The sequence below is a fragment of the Lissotriton helveticus genome, chromosome 10 (genome assembly GCF_964261635.1).
Source record: "Lissotriton helveticus chromosome 10, aLisHel1.1, whole genome shotgun sequence".
NCBI lineage: Eukaryota > Metazoa > Chordata > Amphibia > Caudata > Salamandridae > Lissotriton > Lissotriton helveticus.
Genome location: NC_136071.1, coordinates 988,612,809 through 988,631,913, shown reverse-complemented (window position 1 = coordinate 988,631,913; position 19,105 = coordinate 988,612,809). Strand labels below are relative to the sequence as shown.

The 19,105-nt window shown below is 45.9% G+C and overlaps 1 protein-coding gene across 1 annotated transcript in view; it reads left to right on the top strand.

Moving 5' to 3' along the window:
• TFPI2 (tissue factor pathway inhibitor 2) overlaps positions 1–19,105 on the top strand; it is a 52,359-nt gene that overhangs the window by 10,876 nt on the left and 22,378 nt on the right. Inside the window, exons 3-4 of the mRNA XM_078664411.1 lie at positions 5,865–6,044; positions 17,798–17,971. Of these exons, the coding sequence (XP_078520537.1) occupies positions 5,865–6,044; positions 17,798–17,971 (354 nt within the window). The remainder of the gene's footprint in view (positions 1–5,864; positions 6,045–17,797; positions 17,972–19,105) is intronic.

Sequence of the window (19,105 nt, the reverse complement as noted above, 5' to 3'; positions counted from 1 at the left end):
CCTCCTGTTCTCCGGGTTGGTGTGCTGTCCCCGTGCTCCGCTGTCTGCTCTGTGTTATGCTTGGTCGGGCCGGGTTGGTCCCTGCCTGGCCTTCTGGGGCTGTTGGCTTCCGGGTCCGTCTCCTGTTGGGGGTGTTTGCTCCCTGAGTTGTTCTGGTCTCGTCTGGTTCCCTTGGTGGGTGCCTGGCTGAGGTTTTGGCTGGGGCATGCTGCTCCTGCTAGTTGGGCTCCTTTTTGGGCTCTGCTTCCCTGCTGGTGTCCCTTTGGGTCCTGGCGGGGTGTTCTGCGTTGGGGCCGCTTCCTGGTGGTTCCTTCTGGGCCTTCTCCTGCTGTTGGTTCTCTGCCCGGGCTTGTTTTCCCGGTGTTGTGGGCCTGTGTGGGGTTCTGTGGCTCCGGTTCTGCCGGCTTCTTGCTGGTTGTGTGTGGCTTCGGGCTGTGCCTTCTGGGTTTTCGGGCTGTGCTTCCCATTTTTGGCCTGCTCTGGGGGTTGTTGCCGGCCTTTTCCGGGTTCTTTCCTGGTTCTGTGGTCCTGGCTCGCTCCTTCCTCCCTTGCTTTCCCGGGCTTTGTTCCCGGTGTGGGTCTGTTTGGTTGCCCCTCCATCTGTGGTGGGGGTGCTGTTCTGTGGTGCTCGTGCCTCTGCGGGTCCCTCCCTCCTGGCTGCGGGTTGTCTGTGGTTTCCTGCTACTTGGTCCTCTGCTCTTATTCTGGGATTTGCTTGGGCCTGCTGTTCCTCCTGCGTGGTCGGGTTGCTTGGCTCTGGTCCTGGCTTCCCGGTTCTGTTGGTGTTTGTTGGCCTCTTTTTTTGAGGTTTGCTTGGCTCCTCTCCGGCTTTGCTGGGTTGGGGCCTTATGGTTGTGGTCTGGGTGCTGTGCTCCCTGGTCATTCTTTTTCCCGCTGCTCCTGCCCTTGCTGCTTGTCTGGCCTGGGTTTGGGGTTCCTGGGCGGTCCTGGGTCTTCTTTGTGCTGCCCTCTGTGTGCTGCCCTCTGTGCCTCGTTGGGCGGCTGCTGGGGTTTCTCGGTTGCTCTGTGCTCCCCTCCTGCCTCCTGCCTTGTGTTCCTTCCCTTTGGGGTTGGGGTTTTCTGGGCTTGTGGTCGCTTTCTCTGTTCCCGACCTGGTTGAGTTTCTTTGTTTCTGGTTTCCGGTCTGGTTGGCCTCTCCTTGTTTGGTGGGCTTTCGGCTGGGTTCTGGGGTTCTTCCCCGTCCCTGTCTTTTGGGTCGGGTTCTCGGTCCTGTTCGGCTCCTGGGTGCTTGTTGCTTCCTGGGCCTCCTCGGCGGGGTTTCCTCCTCGGGTCTCTTGAGCTCGGGTCCTTTCTTTATGGGAGTTTGGCCGTGTTTCTGGCCTGTGCTTCTCCTTCCTTTTTGGGCTGGGTGCTGGTGCCTGCGCTCTGTTGGCCTTTTCTTCTTTGGCTTTCTTCCGGGTTGTCTCGTCTTCCTGGTGGGTCTGCCTGGCCCAGTGGCCCAGTGTGCCTTCCTGCTGGTTTTGGCCTGGGCGGTCTTCTCCGGTGAGTTGTTTTGGCTGGTCTTGCTGTTCTGGTCCGGGTCCCGGTTGCCGGTTGCTCGGGTTGGCGGCCTCCTTTGTTTGGAGCCCTGGGTTTTTTCTTTCTCTCCGGCCCTTGTCCCTGCTGTCCTGTTCTGGGTTGCGGGTCGGATGTTTTTTGCGGTCTTCCTTTCCTCCTTCTCGGTGCTCCCTTGGGTGGCTGCTTTTGCTGTGGTTTCCTGGGTGTGCTTGTGCGTGCGGAAGGCCGGGTTTCTGCTTTGGTATTCTCCACTAGTTAAGTATGAAGGTGTCGAGGACGGAGGGACCTGGGGGTAATGTCCTATTACTTACCGGTAATCTTCATTACTCCGGGTCCCGTAGTCCTCGACACCTTCATGCGCCCCTCCCTCCCTCCCGGGCGGCCGGCCTTCCTGTCTGGGCTTGTTAGTACAGGAGGTCTGCTGGGTAAGTACTGCTTATGTACTCCCGGGGGGAGGGGCAGTATTAGTGTCCCAGCATTCCTCTTGTTTTTATTTTCTGTCGGGAGATGGTCATCTCCACTAGTTAAGTATGAAGGTGTCGAGGACTACGGGACCCGGAGTAATGAAGATTACCGGTAAGTAATAGGACATTACTACCTCTCACCCTACCCCTCCCCACGTCACCGCCCAGCCGGTACTCCAATTACCGGCCGCAGCTGATATCAATGCTACAGAGATGTAGTTCATTGCTCTTTCCAAAAGTAAGCAAACTCCGGGATGGAGCGATGTGAGAGACAACACGGGCTGCGTTACACAGAGTGCCCGGGGGAGCAATGAGCATGTGCGCCCGCTCTATGCGTGTCCAGGGCTCTTTGGTATTACAGATAGGGCCACAGACGCTTGTGCAGCCCTTACTGTAGTACAGATAGAGCTGGCACGCAGGTAGCGCCAGCGCTATCATTAGAGAGCGTTCCCTCATTGGTTTGGGGACGTGGCCCCATGCAAATGAGGGAATCACTTTGCCTCTGAGTCTGCGCCCTATTATGGATGCAGGCGCAGAGGCATACATGCCTTTAGGAGGCGCACTGAAAGTGCGCCACAAAAAGGTGGTGCACTTTCACTGCCCCTCTTAAAGGCAGCCCTGTGGAGGGGAGAATTTGGGTCTCATGGACCCCTAAGATATCCCGCTGTAGGTGGGTGCAGTCACTCACTGCACCCGCCTGCTAGGGGATCTCTTTTAAGCAGCGCCTCCATAGTTCACTTGAAAGCACTGCCACCAGGGCAGCACAAGTTCGTGGTTGCCCTGGGGAGAGCAAATTCATGGTAATAGGGTGCACTTTCCCTGTTTGCACTTGTCGAACCTATTTAAAGGCTACAGATTTTTACCCTTGCGTTTGCAGAATGAAATAGCTGACAGGCCCTGTCAATTAATGGGACAAAGGTTTCTTAAAAAAAAAAATATATGTGAGTGCACTTCAGAGAGAATGCAGCAGTCCCCCAAACCTCTGACGCCCCCTGCCCTGCGGCCAACTCCCAAAATACATCAGCTCACATTCACAGAGTGGAAGCTGTCTATCTTATATACATTGATTATTATCAAAATCAGGGTAGTTCCTCCTCTGCCAAGTGGACACAAACAGTAGAGCCAGGTGGCTAAGGTATGTGTTGCTGGAAGATCTGAAAACAGATCTTAGTGCCCTTACACACCTGTTAGGGTGTCATGCTTCATCATTGGGTGCTCCTTGTCTGGCCGGCGCTGCAATGCCTGATGTGCCTGGGGGCTTCTTTTTCGGAGATCTTTTTATTGGAGATGCCATAAAAATGAATGCAGGTGAGGGAGTTAAGTGAGTGTAGTGATTGATAAGTGACTAAAATAGGCTCTGGATAACCTTATTTTTTAATTTTTTTTTATGAGCACACGGTACCAGGACTAAGTAAAAACAGTAGTGCTATCTTGTGGTCTTTAGGTACCAGGATAGCTACTAGTTAAAAGTGGTCACTTGAATGGTGTGGTCAACATGTTTTGTGCCATGGAAGCCCAATCTTCGGGCGTCACTTCGTCAGGACCAAAAGTCAGTTAATCCCCTATCTGGGGCTGACGGTCTCCTCTAGAGTAAAGAGAGACCTCTTAGTATTTGCTGGTATCCCCTATACGGGTGCCGCTCATTGATTCCACCTAAGAGAGGCAGACATAAGGTGGAGAGGAACAAGCAACACACATTTTTAGATAAACGACAAGGTGTACCAAACAGGTGCAATAATTGGTATACAGGTGCAGTTGTGTATTTACAAGTCCTATCGAAAGGAGTGACCTGTATCTGCTCTGTTTTTCAGTGAGGTCATCAGTTCTCACAGTGCAGAGTTCAACAAACATTAGATTAAAATTCTTACGTGCAACATGTAGGTGGAGGACATCAAAATGTAGTATTGGGAACGCTGGCCTTATACACATGACGTAGAGGACGCAGCCTTTATGGCATTGTAATCACTTACCTCCAAAGAGGCTTGGTAATGCTCCTTAGGCGTAATGGAGGGTCCTGACCACAATGAGGGACACCTTCATAAGACATAAAAGGAAGAAGCAACTGTGGTAATCATCTTTAAACATTATCTCACCAGTCCATTGCTTTTTTTTGTTCTACTAAATGGGATTAGTAGTAAATGAAATGTAAAATCCCTGTAGTGCATTGCGATATTTTCAATAGCCAGATACAACCGGGTGTGTCAAAAAGTTCTGGTGACTCATGCACTGTTTCCATAGGACGTGTTTACAATGTACATCCAGGTAGGAAGTCATAGCACATTGTAGGAGCCTTGTGCTAGGGCACTATAGCCCTTAGTGTGTAGAAGCCATCTAGTCGTATTCAAGGAAGCGGCGCGGTGATTGATATCGGGGGCCAGGTTGCCGAGGAAGCGTCCCTCGTGCTGGTCTTGCTGCTGTTGATGGGAAGTGTGATCGTATATTTTTCACACAAGTCCCTATATCGGTTCGTTGACCGAGTGACTAAGGCCTCCCCGTGCCCTCGCCTATACCCTCCCCCGTGGCACTATTCATTTTGGAGATGTGCGTGTTAGTTGTGAAAGAACCCCGTAGAGTCGTGTAGTTTATTACGTGGTTTACCCACGAACAGGGTATGCGAGCTGTTTAAACCTCTAGAGTCTAGACCGTTCTATTACATTGCACTTTTCAAATCGATACCACCACATTATACGTTTTAATATCCAAGCAATGATTTATTGCATTTACCGATGCATCATTTTAATATATGGAATTACAAATTTGAACGAGATTGGGGACATTCTTTTAAAAAATGCAACCTGCATCTTCTGAATTGTAACGAGTCATCAAGTGCAAATTGCGAGTTGTAAATACTTTTCTGACTTGCAGTGCACCTTTAGCTCATTGTGACTAGCCTTCTTCTGATCCTGAAGCCCGTCAGTATACGAATTCCAGGTTTTGGTACCGCAAAAAAGCTTCAAACTTCGGTCCACAGTCCCTACTTACTGTCCCTAAAATCCATGTCTCTGTGATTTTTTTCTGTACATAGCATTGCTTTGCTCCTAGCCTCCTACAGCAGGTTGCTTGTCTGAGTTGGACGCCAGTGTTTGTGGAATCCTGCGGCCATGTTCCATATTAAACTCACTGTTGGGAAAGGTGTCAGATCAATAAGGACAGAAAGATAGGGGCAACGCAGGCCCTCTGGCTGCCCCCCAAATGGGTGCTGAAGATGTTGAGTCTGGCCTTGAATCAGGAAGTGGGGGAGCCTTCCAGAGGAGAGATGCAGAGTTAACTTAAGAGCAGGTTGTATGTGTGTCTAGGCGGCAGGGAGCTAAACGAGGGAATAAGAGACGCAGATTGAAGAAGAGAGGCAACGAAAGATAAAATATGGCTTGAGATGGAAGCACCAGACGAGAACAAAGTCAAGAAAGGCCACTGAGAATGAAAGAGCTGGAAAGAAATGGGGACACTGTATCCTGTGGCAGGGCAAGACCATGGCAGCTTGTGCAGCATATTGTCCATACCATGAGACAATAATGCTCAGTTCAAAGCCCTCCCATTCGAGAATCACTATTCCATGGTAAAGTTTTCATACCTGAAATATATGTTCCTATAGGATCCTGATTCTGGTCCATACACCCACTGCTGAACTGCAGTATTCTGGAACCCAACCACAAGTTCACAATGTAACTTCGACTGCAGTCTGCTAACACCTTCCCATGTTTTTTTCTCTCATGTGCTGCGAATTATTCAACTATATTGTTAACAAAAGAATTAATTCACAGGTGATTAGGCGTCTGTGCTAAAGCAATATTAATTCTAAATTGTGTATGTTAGAAAGAGTGTACAGTGTTTTTCATCTACCTGGATTAGTTAATACATTTGACATGTTTTTTTTCTCTGTAGAAGTTCCCAAAGTTTGCCGGATGGAGGCTGATGAAGGCCCTTGTCGAGGCTATTTCAAACGATATTCCTACAACCTAAATTCGCAGAAGTGTGAGGAATTCGCGTACGGTGGATGTTATGGGAACGACAACAACTTCAAAGATGAGGCCTCCTGCATGGAGTACTGTGCTCCGAAAAGAAGTAAGGATTTCAGTGAAGGCTTTCTCTGTTTACCATTAATATAGGTGTTGAAGGCTGTGACTATTGGTGCTGAGTTATTAGGGAGCCCCTCAGCCTATGTACTGCTGGCACTCAGGATTCTGCACCTCCACACGTGCATAAACCTGCATGTCTTTGAGGTTTAGGCTCTTAGGGGCCCCACCAGCGGCAATAATGAGCTACACAAATGACACATGAGAATATTTTACAAGGGACCTCTCTTGCACTGCACGGGCAGTTAGCCCTCCTTAGTACCAGACTGGAGTACATGTCTTGTTACTAGATAGGACACTCTAATGGCAAATTGATTTCATATTTCCATTCAAAGCATGTTCGTAACCATAAAAGACAGGCAACCTCGAAATCTCATACACGCTCTTTGTAGGAATGGGATCGGTTAAAATAAAACGAAAACTTTGACATTTAAGCTACAATACGCCTGTCTAAAGGCATCCTGCAGAATTCTCTTCCAACATGCACAGTACTGCCACCTATTTGTAAGTTTTCCCAGGATTATTGACAGTTCTTATAAATGTGTTGTTTCAGAGGGCCGGCAGGCAAGATAAACATAGATGTGTATGTGTTTGTGTGTGTGTTTGTGCACGTTACACTATGACGCGGTTTACAAAGTAGGACGAGTTTTCTCTTGGCTTTTGGGAGGAGAGACGAGAAGGTGTGAACAACATCCTCTTTCTGACTCAGTTTGCCTCAGGAAATGGCTCGTTCTTGTCCCAGCTGATCAGATCCAATCCCTGTTCTAAAGAAAACACCCCTAAACAAGTTAGGCCTTGTTTACAGTCTTTCATATGATAGGATATCGTGTTAGACTGCACGACCGGAGAGAGATCTTGGACTAGGCTAAGGCAACTTGTCCTGGTCTATCATTGTGCAGCTCAGCAAAATACAGCATGGGTGTAAAAGGTGCCCGATATGTGTAAGTATTCCTGGAGTTTTGGGGCTGTGACACTCACAAGGCTTGATGATTTCTGTTTTTGAGATTAGCCCATGTGCCCCTGACACACTGCCCTACAAAGAGAGTAGGGTCTTGGGCAATGAAGACACGCCCCCTCAGATGAAAGCTGCCTGAGCTGAACTGGGAGGGCGGCTTATGGTGGCCAACCTACAGTGAAACAAGCATCACATGTCTGAAATGACGTCTCAGAATGGAGCGAATCCCGATTACACATACAGAAGGTGTTTTCTGCTCATGTTAGTCTAAGAAAGCCAATGGAAACCACTACAGGCTGCACCTCCCGGAAGTCATTCAGAGAGACTGCACACATATAACAAGCCTTTGCAATGCAATAGGTCTCACATTAGTGAACATGTGAAGTATTGGTGTTGCAAATGTTATTTTTTTTGTTTAAAATGATGCCAGCAGCAGCATACATAATAAGAAAGAAATTCTACATGAAGGAAAGGGTGCGGTACCACAGGCTGTTACTAGGGACACCTATTACCAGCCTGCGGTACTGCATCCTTCCCTTAAGACCTAATATAGGAATTCTGTTACCATGAGGCTTAAGGAACTAGCGTGAGCTTTTTTTTTCGTTTTGAAATGGAAAAACTTTCTCCCCATCTCCCTGTTTCCGGCCCCTGCCAAGATTTTAGAGGCCCATCTCAACCGCCATCTTACAACCTTTCTGGAGGAATCAAATTTATTAGACATCTCACAACATGGCTTCCGAAAGGCTCACAGTACAGAGTCTGCTTTGACTGTTATTATCAACAACATTCGGTCCATGGTTGATAAGGGCCATACCACTCTTCTGGTCCTGCTCGACCTGACGGCAGCCTTTTTACACTCTGTCCCCCTCAGTCTTGGTCACTAGGCTTGGGGAGATTGGTGTTGGAGGCTTGGCCCTCAGTCTACTGGCCTCCTTTCTCCATCAAAGGGTACAGAGAGTTAAGTTGGGCGACTTTCTGTCCTCCCTCCAGCCAGTGCACTGTGGGGTTCCTCAAGGTTCTTCGTTAAGTCCCCTACTCTTTAATATCTATGTAACCCCACTGGCTAAGGTGGTGAGATCCTTTGGATTTGAGGTTTTGTCGTATGCCGACGACACTCAAATTATGGTCTCTATCACTCAGTCGGTCAACGATTCAGCTCTTAAATTTAGATCCTGTATGGAGGCAGTATCCCAATGGATGATCCGGAACTTTTTAAAACTTAACGGGGAGAAGATAGAGGTCTTAATCTTCGGGGGGCAATCAGGACTTCTGGTCTAATGACTGGTGGCCGGCCTCCCTTGGGGATTGTCCCCATCCCGTCCATTCCGCTAGGAATCTGGGGGTCCTGATAGATTCTGCGCTTTCCTTTGACCTTCAGGTCAATAGGACAGTGTCCACTTGTTGTGGCATTATCAGGACACTTAGAAAGATCTCTTCCTATTTGTCTCCTGCTGCTCGGAAGCAAGCTACAGTTGCCCTTGTCTCTTCGAGACTTGATTACTGTAATGCCCTGTATAGTGGCATAAATAAGAGCTCTGTTCATCGACTTCAGATGGTACAGAATGCCACAGCCAGAATGGTCCTGAATCTCCCAAGGCTTTCCTCTGTATCTCTGGCCAGGAAAAATCTCCACTGGCTTCCTGTTCAATCCAGGATCTCCTTTAAACTTCTTTGCTTTGCTCATAGGGCTGTTTATGGCTCTGGACCTGAAGGCATCAGGTCCCTTGTTTCTGCCTATGTTCCCAGCAGAGCACTCCGCTCTGCCTCTAAAAATCTTCTCCTAGTCCCCAGATTTGCAAGAGCTAGGTGGGGAGGCAGAGCTTTCTCCACCATGGTACCCAAGCTCTGGAACTCCCTCCCCCCAGAACTGGTAGGACAATCCTCTTTGGCGCTCTTCCGCAAACAACTTAAAACCTGGCTTTTTGCTGAGGCCTATCAGTAGATCTTGGATCCGGTACCCTGAGACTATGTGTTCTGTCTGTTGTTGTCGCCTTGATGCCCTTGGGCTAAGTTGCGCAATACAAATCTCCGTTCATTCATTCATTTACCTCAAAGGCTACAAAAGCCTAAAAGAAATTCACCGAAATGCTCATGCTCGTTTCTTAAGCCTCGTGGTAATAAAATTCCTATAATCCTGGGCGTAGTTTGCGTAGTAGCGCTACGTGTAGCTACGCGAAGTGCACTTCACACCACACAAGCTAGGCATAGCTACGTGAACTGAGTAGTGCACTGTGCAAAATGCTGTTCGCACTGATTGCACAGTGCCGGATGCCTGTCCGCACTGTGCAATCAGTGCAAACTGCATCTTGCACAGTGCAAGCGGTCGTTTTCTGCCGCTCTAATAGATTTCTACTTGAGCGGCAGCTTTCTGAACCGGACTGGTAGTTTCTCATCGCGAGCGGTCGTGAGCATATGCAACCACTCGCAATGAGAAACCTGACCTCCCCGCGTTGAGAAGCTCGCCGGGAGGTTTATTTTCCACGCTCGTGATCGGCAACTTGATGTTGCTTATCGTGAACGAAGAAAACGTCTCGCCGGTATGTCATTTTGCTTGCTTGCGGTCGCCAACTTGATGTTGAGGACCGCGAGCAAGCACAAAATGACCGCTGCACTACGCAACGCTTCGCGTGTTTGCACTGTGCTACGTTCAATTTGCGTAGTGCGAAGTGGCACAAACTCCGCAAGCGTAGGGTAGTGCTTTGCCCAGGCTTAATATATATAAGGTTTTAAGGAAAGGATCAGTACCACAGGCTGTTACTAAGTGTCCCTAGTAAAAGCCTACTGCACCCTTTCCTTAAGGCATAATATAGGAATGATATTACTATGAGGCTGAAGAAAAAAACACAAGCATTTTAAGCTTTAGTAGCCTTTGTGATGAAAAAAAAATTTCCACTAATGAAGGAAAAAATGCCTGTGCTGATTCCTTGAGCCACTTAGTAACAGAATTCCTATATTATGTCTCAAGGAAAGGGTGCAGTATCACAGGCTGTTACTAGGGACACCTAGTAACAGCCTGTGGCACTGCACCCTCTCTTTAAGACATATTTACATTCTATTACCATGAGGCTTAAGGAAGGAGCGCAAGCATTTTTCCTTAATAAGTGGAATTTCTGTTCTTATCACAAAGGCTACAAAAGCCCCAAAAAATTGCACAGAAATGCTTGCGCTTGTTCCTTAAGCCTCGTGGTAATGGAATTCTTATATTTGGTTTTACGGAAAGGGTGCAGTACCACAGGCTGTTACTAGGTGTCTCTAGTAACAGCCTATTGCACCCTTTCCTTAAGACATATTATAGGAAGGCCATTACTATGAGGCTGAAGAAAAAGCGCAAGCATTTTAATCTTTTGTAGTCTTTGTGATGAAAAAAAAAATCCACTAATGAAGGAAAAAATGCCTGCGCAGGTTCCTTGAGCCACATAGTAATGGAATTTCTATATTAAGTCTCGAGGAAATGGTGCAGTACCACAGGCTGTTACTAGGGACACTTAGTAACAGCCTGTGGTACTGCACCCTCTTTTTAAGACATATTTACATTCTACTACCATGAGGCTTAAGGAACGAGCACAAGCATTTTTCCTTAATAAGTGGAATTTCTGTTCTTATCACAAAGGCTACAAAAGCCTAAAAAATTGCACAGAAATGCTTGCACTTGTTCCTTAAGCCTTGTGGTAATGGAATTCCTATATTTGGTTTTACGGACAGGGTGCAGTACCACAGGCTGTTACTAGGTGTCTCTAGTAACAGCCTATTGCACCCTTTCATTAAGACATATTATAGGAATGCCATTACCATGAGGCTTAAGAAACGAGTGCGAGCATTTTAATCTTTTGGAGCCTTTGTGAGAAAAAAATTAATTCCACTAATAAAGGAAATATGTTCACGCTCATTCCTTGAGCCAAATAGTAATGTCATTCTTATATTATGACTTAAGGAAAGGGTGCAGTACAACAGGCTGTTACTAGGAAAACCTAGTAACAGCCTGTAGTACTGCACCCTTCCCTTAAGACATTTAGATTCTATCACGCAGATGGAGTGGGCTATGCTAATGAAGCCCTGACCAAGATTGCTCTACATGAGGAAACAGTGGCTGCAGGGGCTGGGCGAGAGAGCACCGGAATTAGACTTTTCTCCGTCAAAACTGCCCTGGAAGGAAGCAGCACTAGATACACAGGACTGGCACAAGTAGCCGAAGATGATGCAGCACTGGAACAAGGCTGCTCTGTGTCTGGAGTGAATAAAAACTGTGGCTGCGGCAAGGAGAAATATAAAAGTGTCTAAACTTATAAGCATGGCGGCCTGTGATCCAGGTGCCATGACAATAAGTAAAGTAGTCCCAATACAAAACAGATGCAGCCTTGCAGTGTAACTACACTGTAGTTGGTCGGTGCTGCCAGCCATGCAGCGGAAGTGACTTCTTGGAACCCCCAGCCTTTAGGGAGCTGGGAATGCAGTGCAATGTGGGAATGACCCAATGGCAAACAGCAGGAAGCAGCAGGCGGGATTATACTCTGTATACCTACTACACCAGGTCTTGCCGACAGCCCATGCGTGCTGCCTAGGTTCGACCTATAAAAAAGATTTATCCTCTTTCTGTCCAACACAACATTTTCACTGGTGATCTGCCCCAATCCTCCCCAAACCTGGGACAAGCGACACACTGGCAACTTATTTAAAATGATCAGGGTCCCACTCAGTTACATCACACTGCTTCCTCGCCAGTCAGGAAACATTATTGTTGAGGGGAGCAAACACAGCCAACCCCCAACTCCCAAGCTTTCATCCCAGCTTGTTTTTGAAGGGAAAATTGGGATTAATTGCACTGAAGAATGGTATATGCAATAAAAAGTGAGGTGAATATCCGGTTTGCCTTTAGGACTGCTCATTCTCACACTTTGCTTCCAAGCTGTAAAATGTTCTCCTTCTTCCCTTGAAATCCATACCTTGTCGCTCTGCATTGTGGAAAAAACAACATTCTCTTTCTCCAAAAGGACTTTGGTTCCTGAGGTCTGTTGTGCTTCTTTTCCGCTTCAGTTAGTGCCAGGACACCCTAAGGCCATTTGATATGCTCTGGAACTACTTTAACAGAACAAAACATAACATAGCATAGCATAGCATAACACAACATAATGTTATGTAGCGTGACGTAACATAACATAACAGTGAATTAAATCAGAAACACATGCCATGAACATGCAGTACTGCAGACTGAATCACGTCTAAATGCTTTGCTTCACTGCCTTGCATATGAGGCCATTACGGAATGAGATGAGATTTTAACATATGGATTTTGAGTTCAGAAACACACAAGTATTTGTTTGGGATCACAGTTCCAGTGGTAGCAGGTTCTGAAGGAATGGTTTGGCCCTACCAAAAATATGTCTCTACCCTAAAAATAGGATCTAATTAAGGTGCTTTTGGCAAGCACTATGAGCATTAATGTATTTTTGTTATTTTGGTGTATTAACTGACTCTGTCTAAAACTTTGACATATAGGTACTTGCGCTTGATTGTTCATTCACAAAATGTTTTCAAATCAGTCTACTGTCTTGCCTCTCTTCCCCAACTTCAGTGAATCTATCATCCTCTAGGCCGCTGTTGTCACCACACATCTCTAACGTAGCACTCCCTTACCTCCCAAGTCTCCCTGCAGCACACACATGGATTTGCTGTTCCACCGTTCAGACCATTCCTAAGAACAAAATGATGTTATGCCTAAATGATATAACTTCTCATACTGTATTCAACACTTTATTGGTCAGCAATGTCTTGGTTTTGAGTATGAGGCAAGTGAATCTTAGACCTCCTACTTTCCACCATTGTGGCTTTTGCTGCCTCCATCCTTTTTCATCCATGTACCACCTTTTGTAAGAGGTGCGCATCATTTTAGTGAGGATGCTCACAGGAAGTACATAAATGCAAACATAATAAATGTTGGCCATCACCATGAAGTTGCTCTGGTCGCCAGTAAGAGATTGTGAAGGCTCTCTGAGAGCAGGTAGCATGTGTTTTTAGATGTTCAGTGACTTGTATTGAGTTAGAATGTTCGGCCTGTCTGTTGAGTAGTGCCCCTACTCCTAACACTTCCGCCTTTCTAGGGGACTAAATTAAGGAAGATTTTTTCAGGGCTGCGAATTGGGTGTCGCTTGACCTTGCAAACTAATCGACCTGTTTTTTCAAAGTACGGTGCTTTTTTTAAGATGACACCCACATCTTTTGGCATGCGATTCTGTAAAATAATACTTTGTGGATCATTCAGCTAGTTGGTTGGGTTAAAGTACTAGAAGTTCAGCTTTTGAACCATGTAGATTAATCCCTTGCCTGTGCGTTCCTCTGTAAGTGAGACTGTACAAACCTTTTACAAACATTGAAGCGTCGCCTATCTATCTATCTGCCTATCTATCTATCTGCCTATCTATCTATCTATCTATCTGTCTATCTATCTATCTATCTATCTATCTATCTATCTATCTATCTATCTATCTATCTATCTATCTATCTATCTATCTATCTATCTATCTATCTATCTGTTAAGAACACATGTGCTCATCCTTGTATGGGTGCCTAAACTTAAAGTTACAGAATTTGAACGTTTTTTCCCTTTCTATTAAAAGTCTCCTATCTTTTCTTTACGTATCAGTGGGAGATTTGCGATTGGTGTGTAATTTTCTGTTAGCATATGGCCTAGCCTTGGTAAGTTATCCGGAGTTGTTAAAGTATACAACTTTCTCGAGAGGCTGTCCCAAACCCCATTTCAGGGAAATACGGACCTGGGCAGTACATTCTTGTTTTGGGTGACTTGATGTGCACTGTGTTTAAAAACCCAGAGTGGACGTAGTGTTGTGGGGAAGCTCTCACACATATAAACTGAAGGACACTTAGTAATATTTCAAGTTGTCCTATCCCATCACCAACTGAAAGTTGTCCAGGGGTACATTGTTACTTCTGTAATTCCACCTCTACTGGCATTTATAATACATAAAACAATTGAACATTTCTTCAAATATATCGGTCTTTGATCATTAACCCAGTTCTTTTTTCATAGTTGGATTTCTATCTCAGCACCAGTTCCCATCCTGCAGAATTGTGTGAATTGTCTGTGACGTCTGTATGGTGGCCCAATAGCATTGTGGATTTGCCAATGCAAAATAATGTTTCCGAACAGAAACATCCCAGATATCATTTCACTTGAAAGAAAGTAATTGTGCCCTTCCCTCAGGAGAAGCAAACGGCACCCCTATTATTACTGTCTGCACAGTGCATGTTCGAGTACTGTTATACAAGAAAGTAAGCCCTCACTCCTAATCACCCCTTTTTGTTCTGCCTCCTTTAAGTGGTTTAAAATTGAACATATTCCAGCATATCCTTCCATTACATCAGAATCATTTGAAAAGTACTTTCCCAGAGTCTGGCAGAAAAGACCTGCCATCCGAAACTCTGTTGCCTAGTCAGTGCCACCTTCTTTCTCTTTCAGTTGTGAACACGAGATCCATGTGCGCCACCAGGCTCCATCATGCTGGGCAGAGAGTGTATTCTCTACATAGTTGGAGGGCAACCGTGTTATTCTTGGCCAATGCCGTGGCACTCTAGAGGGCGTCGTAGGAAGGTCAACACAGTTGCGAACTGATGCTGATTTGTAAGCTTGGGTATCTCCTCCCAGTCAGGAATAGTATCAAAGAAAGGCCTGGCAGAGGGTGGAGTGAAAGACGCTTTAAAAAAGATATATTCGTGGGCTGGAGTTCAGTTTCATATCTTAATGTTACATGTGTGTTTCCTTCACACCAGTTATATCTGTCATGGAAAATGTAATGCGTTTTGCGGTTGTTTACAAGGAAGGGCAGACAATGGGAACCCCAAAAAATATATACATTAGAGAATAAAAGGAAGTACGCCCAACATGCCCTTGCCTATGCCTGCATGACATTTCAGCTTTGAAGATAATAGCATCTGTACGTCACAGCATAACACACTCGGGATCACAATAGAAGGATTCATGTAAATGGCCGCTCCTGGGACCGAGGAGGCTCTTGCCAAGTGATATTTAGTAGTATGTGTGTGTGTGTGTGTGTGTGTGTGTGTGCGTGAGCGCGTGAGTGTGTGCTTGCACATATATTTAATTCTTCACATTACTGGTTGTGGTTGAAACGTTTGCCACACCACTGTTCATGACCACATCCTGAAAAATATAGAAATGGTAGCTTAGGCACTCTCTTCAGCCATGGAACATTACAGTGTCAATTATGCGGACGACTTGCAAATTGTCTTTCCACTTAATTCCCCGAATGCCGTTAGTAACTTTCACACTGCCATGATTCACATCCAACAGTGGATGAATCATAATCAACTTAAATTAAACCCTGGCAAAACCGAGCTCCTTCTCCCTGGACTTAGCCCTACTCATTGGGGCCCACAATTTTGGCCTATGGAGTTAGGTTCCCCCCCAGTTCCGGCCAAATCTGTAAAAAGTTTGGGTGTGATCATTGATGGCGCGCTATCCCTCAAAGCCCAAGTGAGCACTGTGATTTCCTCCTGTATGCACCAACTCCGGAAAATTCGCAAAGTCAGTCACCTACTGCCTCACTCCGCACTGGTTCAGGTTATTCTTTCATTGGTAATATCCAGAATGGATTTTTCCAATTCCCTGTATTTCGGACTTCCTCAATTTCTGCTTCGCCGCCTTCAGGGAGTACAGAACCAGGCGGCCCGCCTCATTTACAAAATACCCAAGTGGCAATCAGCTAAGCCCATGCTTCACAGACTCCATTGGTTACCGATGGAACAAAGGGCGGCTTTCAAACTGGGCGGTCTTACGTTCAAAGCCCTCCACTGCACCAGTCCTGCCTTCCTGAATACACTCATCACCCCACACCGACCTACGCGCAACCTTCGTTCTGCCCATCTTCACCTGCTCACCGCCCCAAAAATCAAAACCAAGAAATTCGGCGGTCGTCGCTTTGCCCATCTAGCCCCCGCCAACTGGAACTTTCTCCCTCTCACCATCAAGTCCAGCCCAACTCTGCTTCAATTCAGGAAAATGCTCAAAACTCACCTTTTTCCATCTTTAGGCTAACTCCTCCTCCTCTGGTCTTATACTCATCTACTCATTCTGTCATGTAGCGCCAGGAAACCTCCGGTGTCAGCGCGCTGTAAAAGTGTAATTTAACATAACATAACATAACATAACAGGAAGGAGGAGAGATGTGCAAAATTCTTGAAACACACATTCCACAACCCTTCTTTTGTATGTGGAAAGGGTGTAAGCATACATGCCAACATTTCAGGAGAGCAAAGTGGGAGATTTAAAAAAAAAAATCGGGAGAATGGGGCCTTGAATCGGGTTACTGGAATGTATGGGCTTTGGAAGTGTGCTGCTGTAGGATCGGACATTTGAAACGCAAATGCACGTTTTGTTCTTACCTTTCAGAAGCATGGAGCATAATGGTAGGCAGAGAGAGGGTAATACAAGTGCTGTACATTGGCCTGGCAGGTTGTTGGCAGTGCCTGCCCCCCCCCCCCACCCCTCTGTGACAGCCCGGGCTGAAACAGCTCCCCCTGCACACACACAGCAACCCCCCCCCACTCCTCTCCAGTACTTCGCAGGTCTTTAGAAGACGATTCCCTTGTTAATGACGCCTTGTTGGTTTTTCACCACTTCAAGCGCCCCTGCATCGCCACTCTTTGCTGGAAGAATTAGCACTTTAAACAACACCAAGCCCTGTCAGCTGAAACCCCCAAGGAATCGGGTTTTTGCTTGTAGGAATCGGGAGGCGGGAGACCAGCCTTCAAATCGGTAGTCTCACGCCTGAATCGGGAGGGTTGGCATGTCTGGGTGTAAGTCATTTCACATCATTCTTTAAGAGAACTAACATATTCATTATTGAATAGCTGAAGGCACTGATTCTCGACTTCAGAATGTGTCCTAGAGGGATTTTTGGAGGGAGAAGGATACTGTCCTCTTTGATAATGCACCCACTTACACAATTCCTTGTGCTTCATTACCCACCTTGGAAAAGCACAGGTAAGTGTGCTGCATTCATGAGTCGTGAAATCACTTTGCACTCTTTAAGTCAGCATAGTTGACTTTGTGAAAGAATGCACAGTGCTAATTCACGACTGCCATTGCAAATACAGTGCACGGTACAAAGGACAAGTGGGTACACGACGTATTTCATCCACTCTGCGATGTCCACAGCAGTGTGCCTGTGCAGGTGACTGTTATGGCTTCTTGCTATCTTATGCCTTCTCCCCAGTCTTGATGTTCCCTGCTGCTCAGCCAGTGAGTGAGGTCCTTGTATGGTTGGAATGTTGAGAGTGTTTGTGCTTGGATGAGTGGACATTTGGATCGAGATGGGCTGCTCCTGGTAGGGATTTCCCTGATTTAGCTGTAACCTGATCTAAACCTAATAAACCTACATCTTTTGTAACCTACGAGACTACATCTTTGATTGTAACAGTGACTGCTCCTGGAAGCTGTGAGCACTGAGTGTGCCTTCCTCATTATTATTAATCAGAGCAGCGGGCACTTCACAGCAAGCTGCACTTTTTGCAGACCATCGATTGTGCAAAGCTTGAGGCTGCTTACGCGCACTCTACCTGCACCAGGACAAAGATATATGAATGAATGATCATGTGCAATATGCATGTGTGCTGCAAAGCATCATAAGCGCAGCAAGAATTTCATCGCAAAGTATAACCTTTATCCATGCAATGCTTCACTTGCCATTCATTCATCATTCATTCATTGCCATCAGTGGTGCCTTTAGTTTACCTAGGTGATATTTATTTTTCAGATTCGCCCTCCTTTTGCCACAGCCCAAAGGAGGAGGGGTCTTGCTCCGCCTCGGTTACTCGGTATTACTACAACCCACAAAGTAAGGCCTGTGAAGAGTTTGCTTACACAGGATGTGGAGGAAATTCTAATAACTTTGTGTCTTTGAAAGACTGTAACAGTGTGTGCAAAAAAGGTAAGCCTCTATACTTAATATCTTTATCACTAAAGACACATACTGGCACAAAGGGGCACAAGTTAGACATGTTACAAATAGAAGTGGATGGACAATCTAAAAATATTTAAAAATAAAACTTTTATGGACAATGTGTTCGCTTTAAAGCAAATTGTCGTATGTCACATTTTCAATATTCAGAAAAATAGTTGACAAAATGTGGAATGTCTACAAGTCTATTTGAAAAGCATGCTTTAAGTTTAAATATTTGAAGGGCAAAACTGTTTGTACAACATATTTCAACATTTTTGAAACCCGTAGTTGAAAGCTCATGTCCCACAGTACTTTTTCCTCTTTTGGCTTCTTTGTCAGTTCGTCAGCCCCCCCTCTATATAATCACGCGCTCCTCAATTTTATCGTTGAGTATAAGCTTAATATCAGCAAAAACAGGAGTTCTGGTTTAGCCACAACTGCACAAGGTTCAGGGCAGGTCAATGAAGTATAGCAGAAGTGTTTTATGTGAAAGAAATATGGCAGACACTACTAATGTCTTTGTAATAAAGGCTCATAACTGCCTTTTTATGTGCATAAATTGTGCCTTGGTGTGCAAAAATGTTTAAGAATCTTGAGTCTTAAGGCCTACTCAGGGGAGTAGGAGTGGTGCCATGGATTCTAATGCAAGCACAGAAATTGACCCGCAGATCCTGTTAGGGAAGTGAATGATACAATTGGCGTGCGCAGGATCCTTCTCACCCCTGAGCCCTGGTGCTACTGCACCTGCTAAACTATTGATAACGACGCCACGCAACTTCTTCCATCTAAACTGCTACAGCTCCTCTCCTTTGAACACGTCATAGGTACTGTGGAGAAGTGTGAGTGCGCACCGTACCCTGTCTCCTGACTGACATTGCTTGCTGATTGGAGGAAGCACTCTGTACGCACTTTCCACTGTAATTCATTTTGAGCAGTTTTAGGGAACAGAGAAGAGAGAACACAATCTTTCATTAGCTAAATGTGCACAGTTAAGAATGAACTTCACCTTCGCTCAGTTATTGAAGATAAGGACCCATCAGGAGCAGGCTGTAATGTCTTCACTTTTTTTTTTTTTATCTTTATTTGATTTATTGGAGAAAACAGAAAGAAGAAAAGCGACAA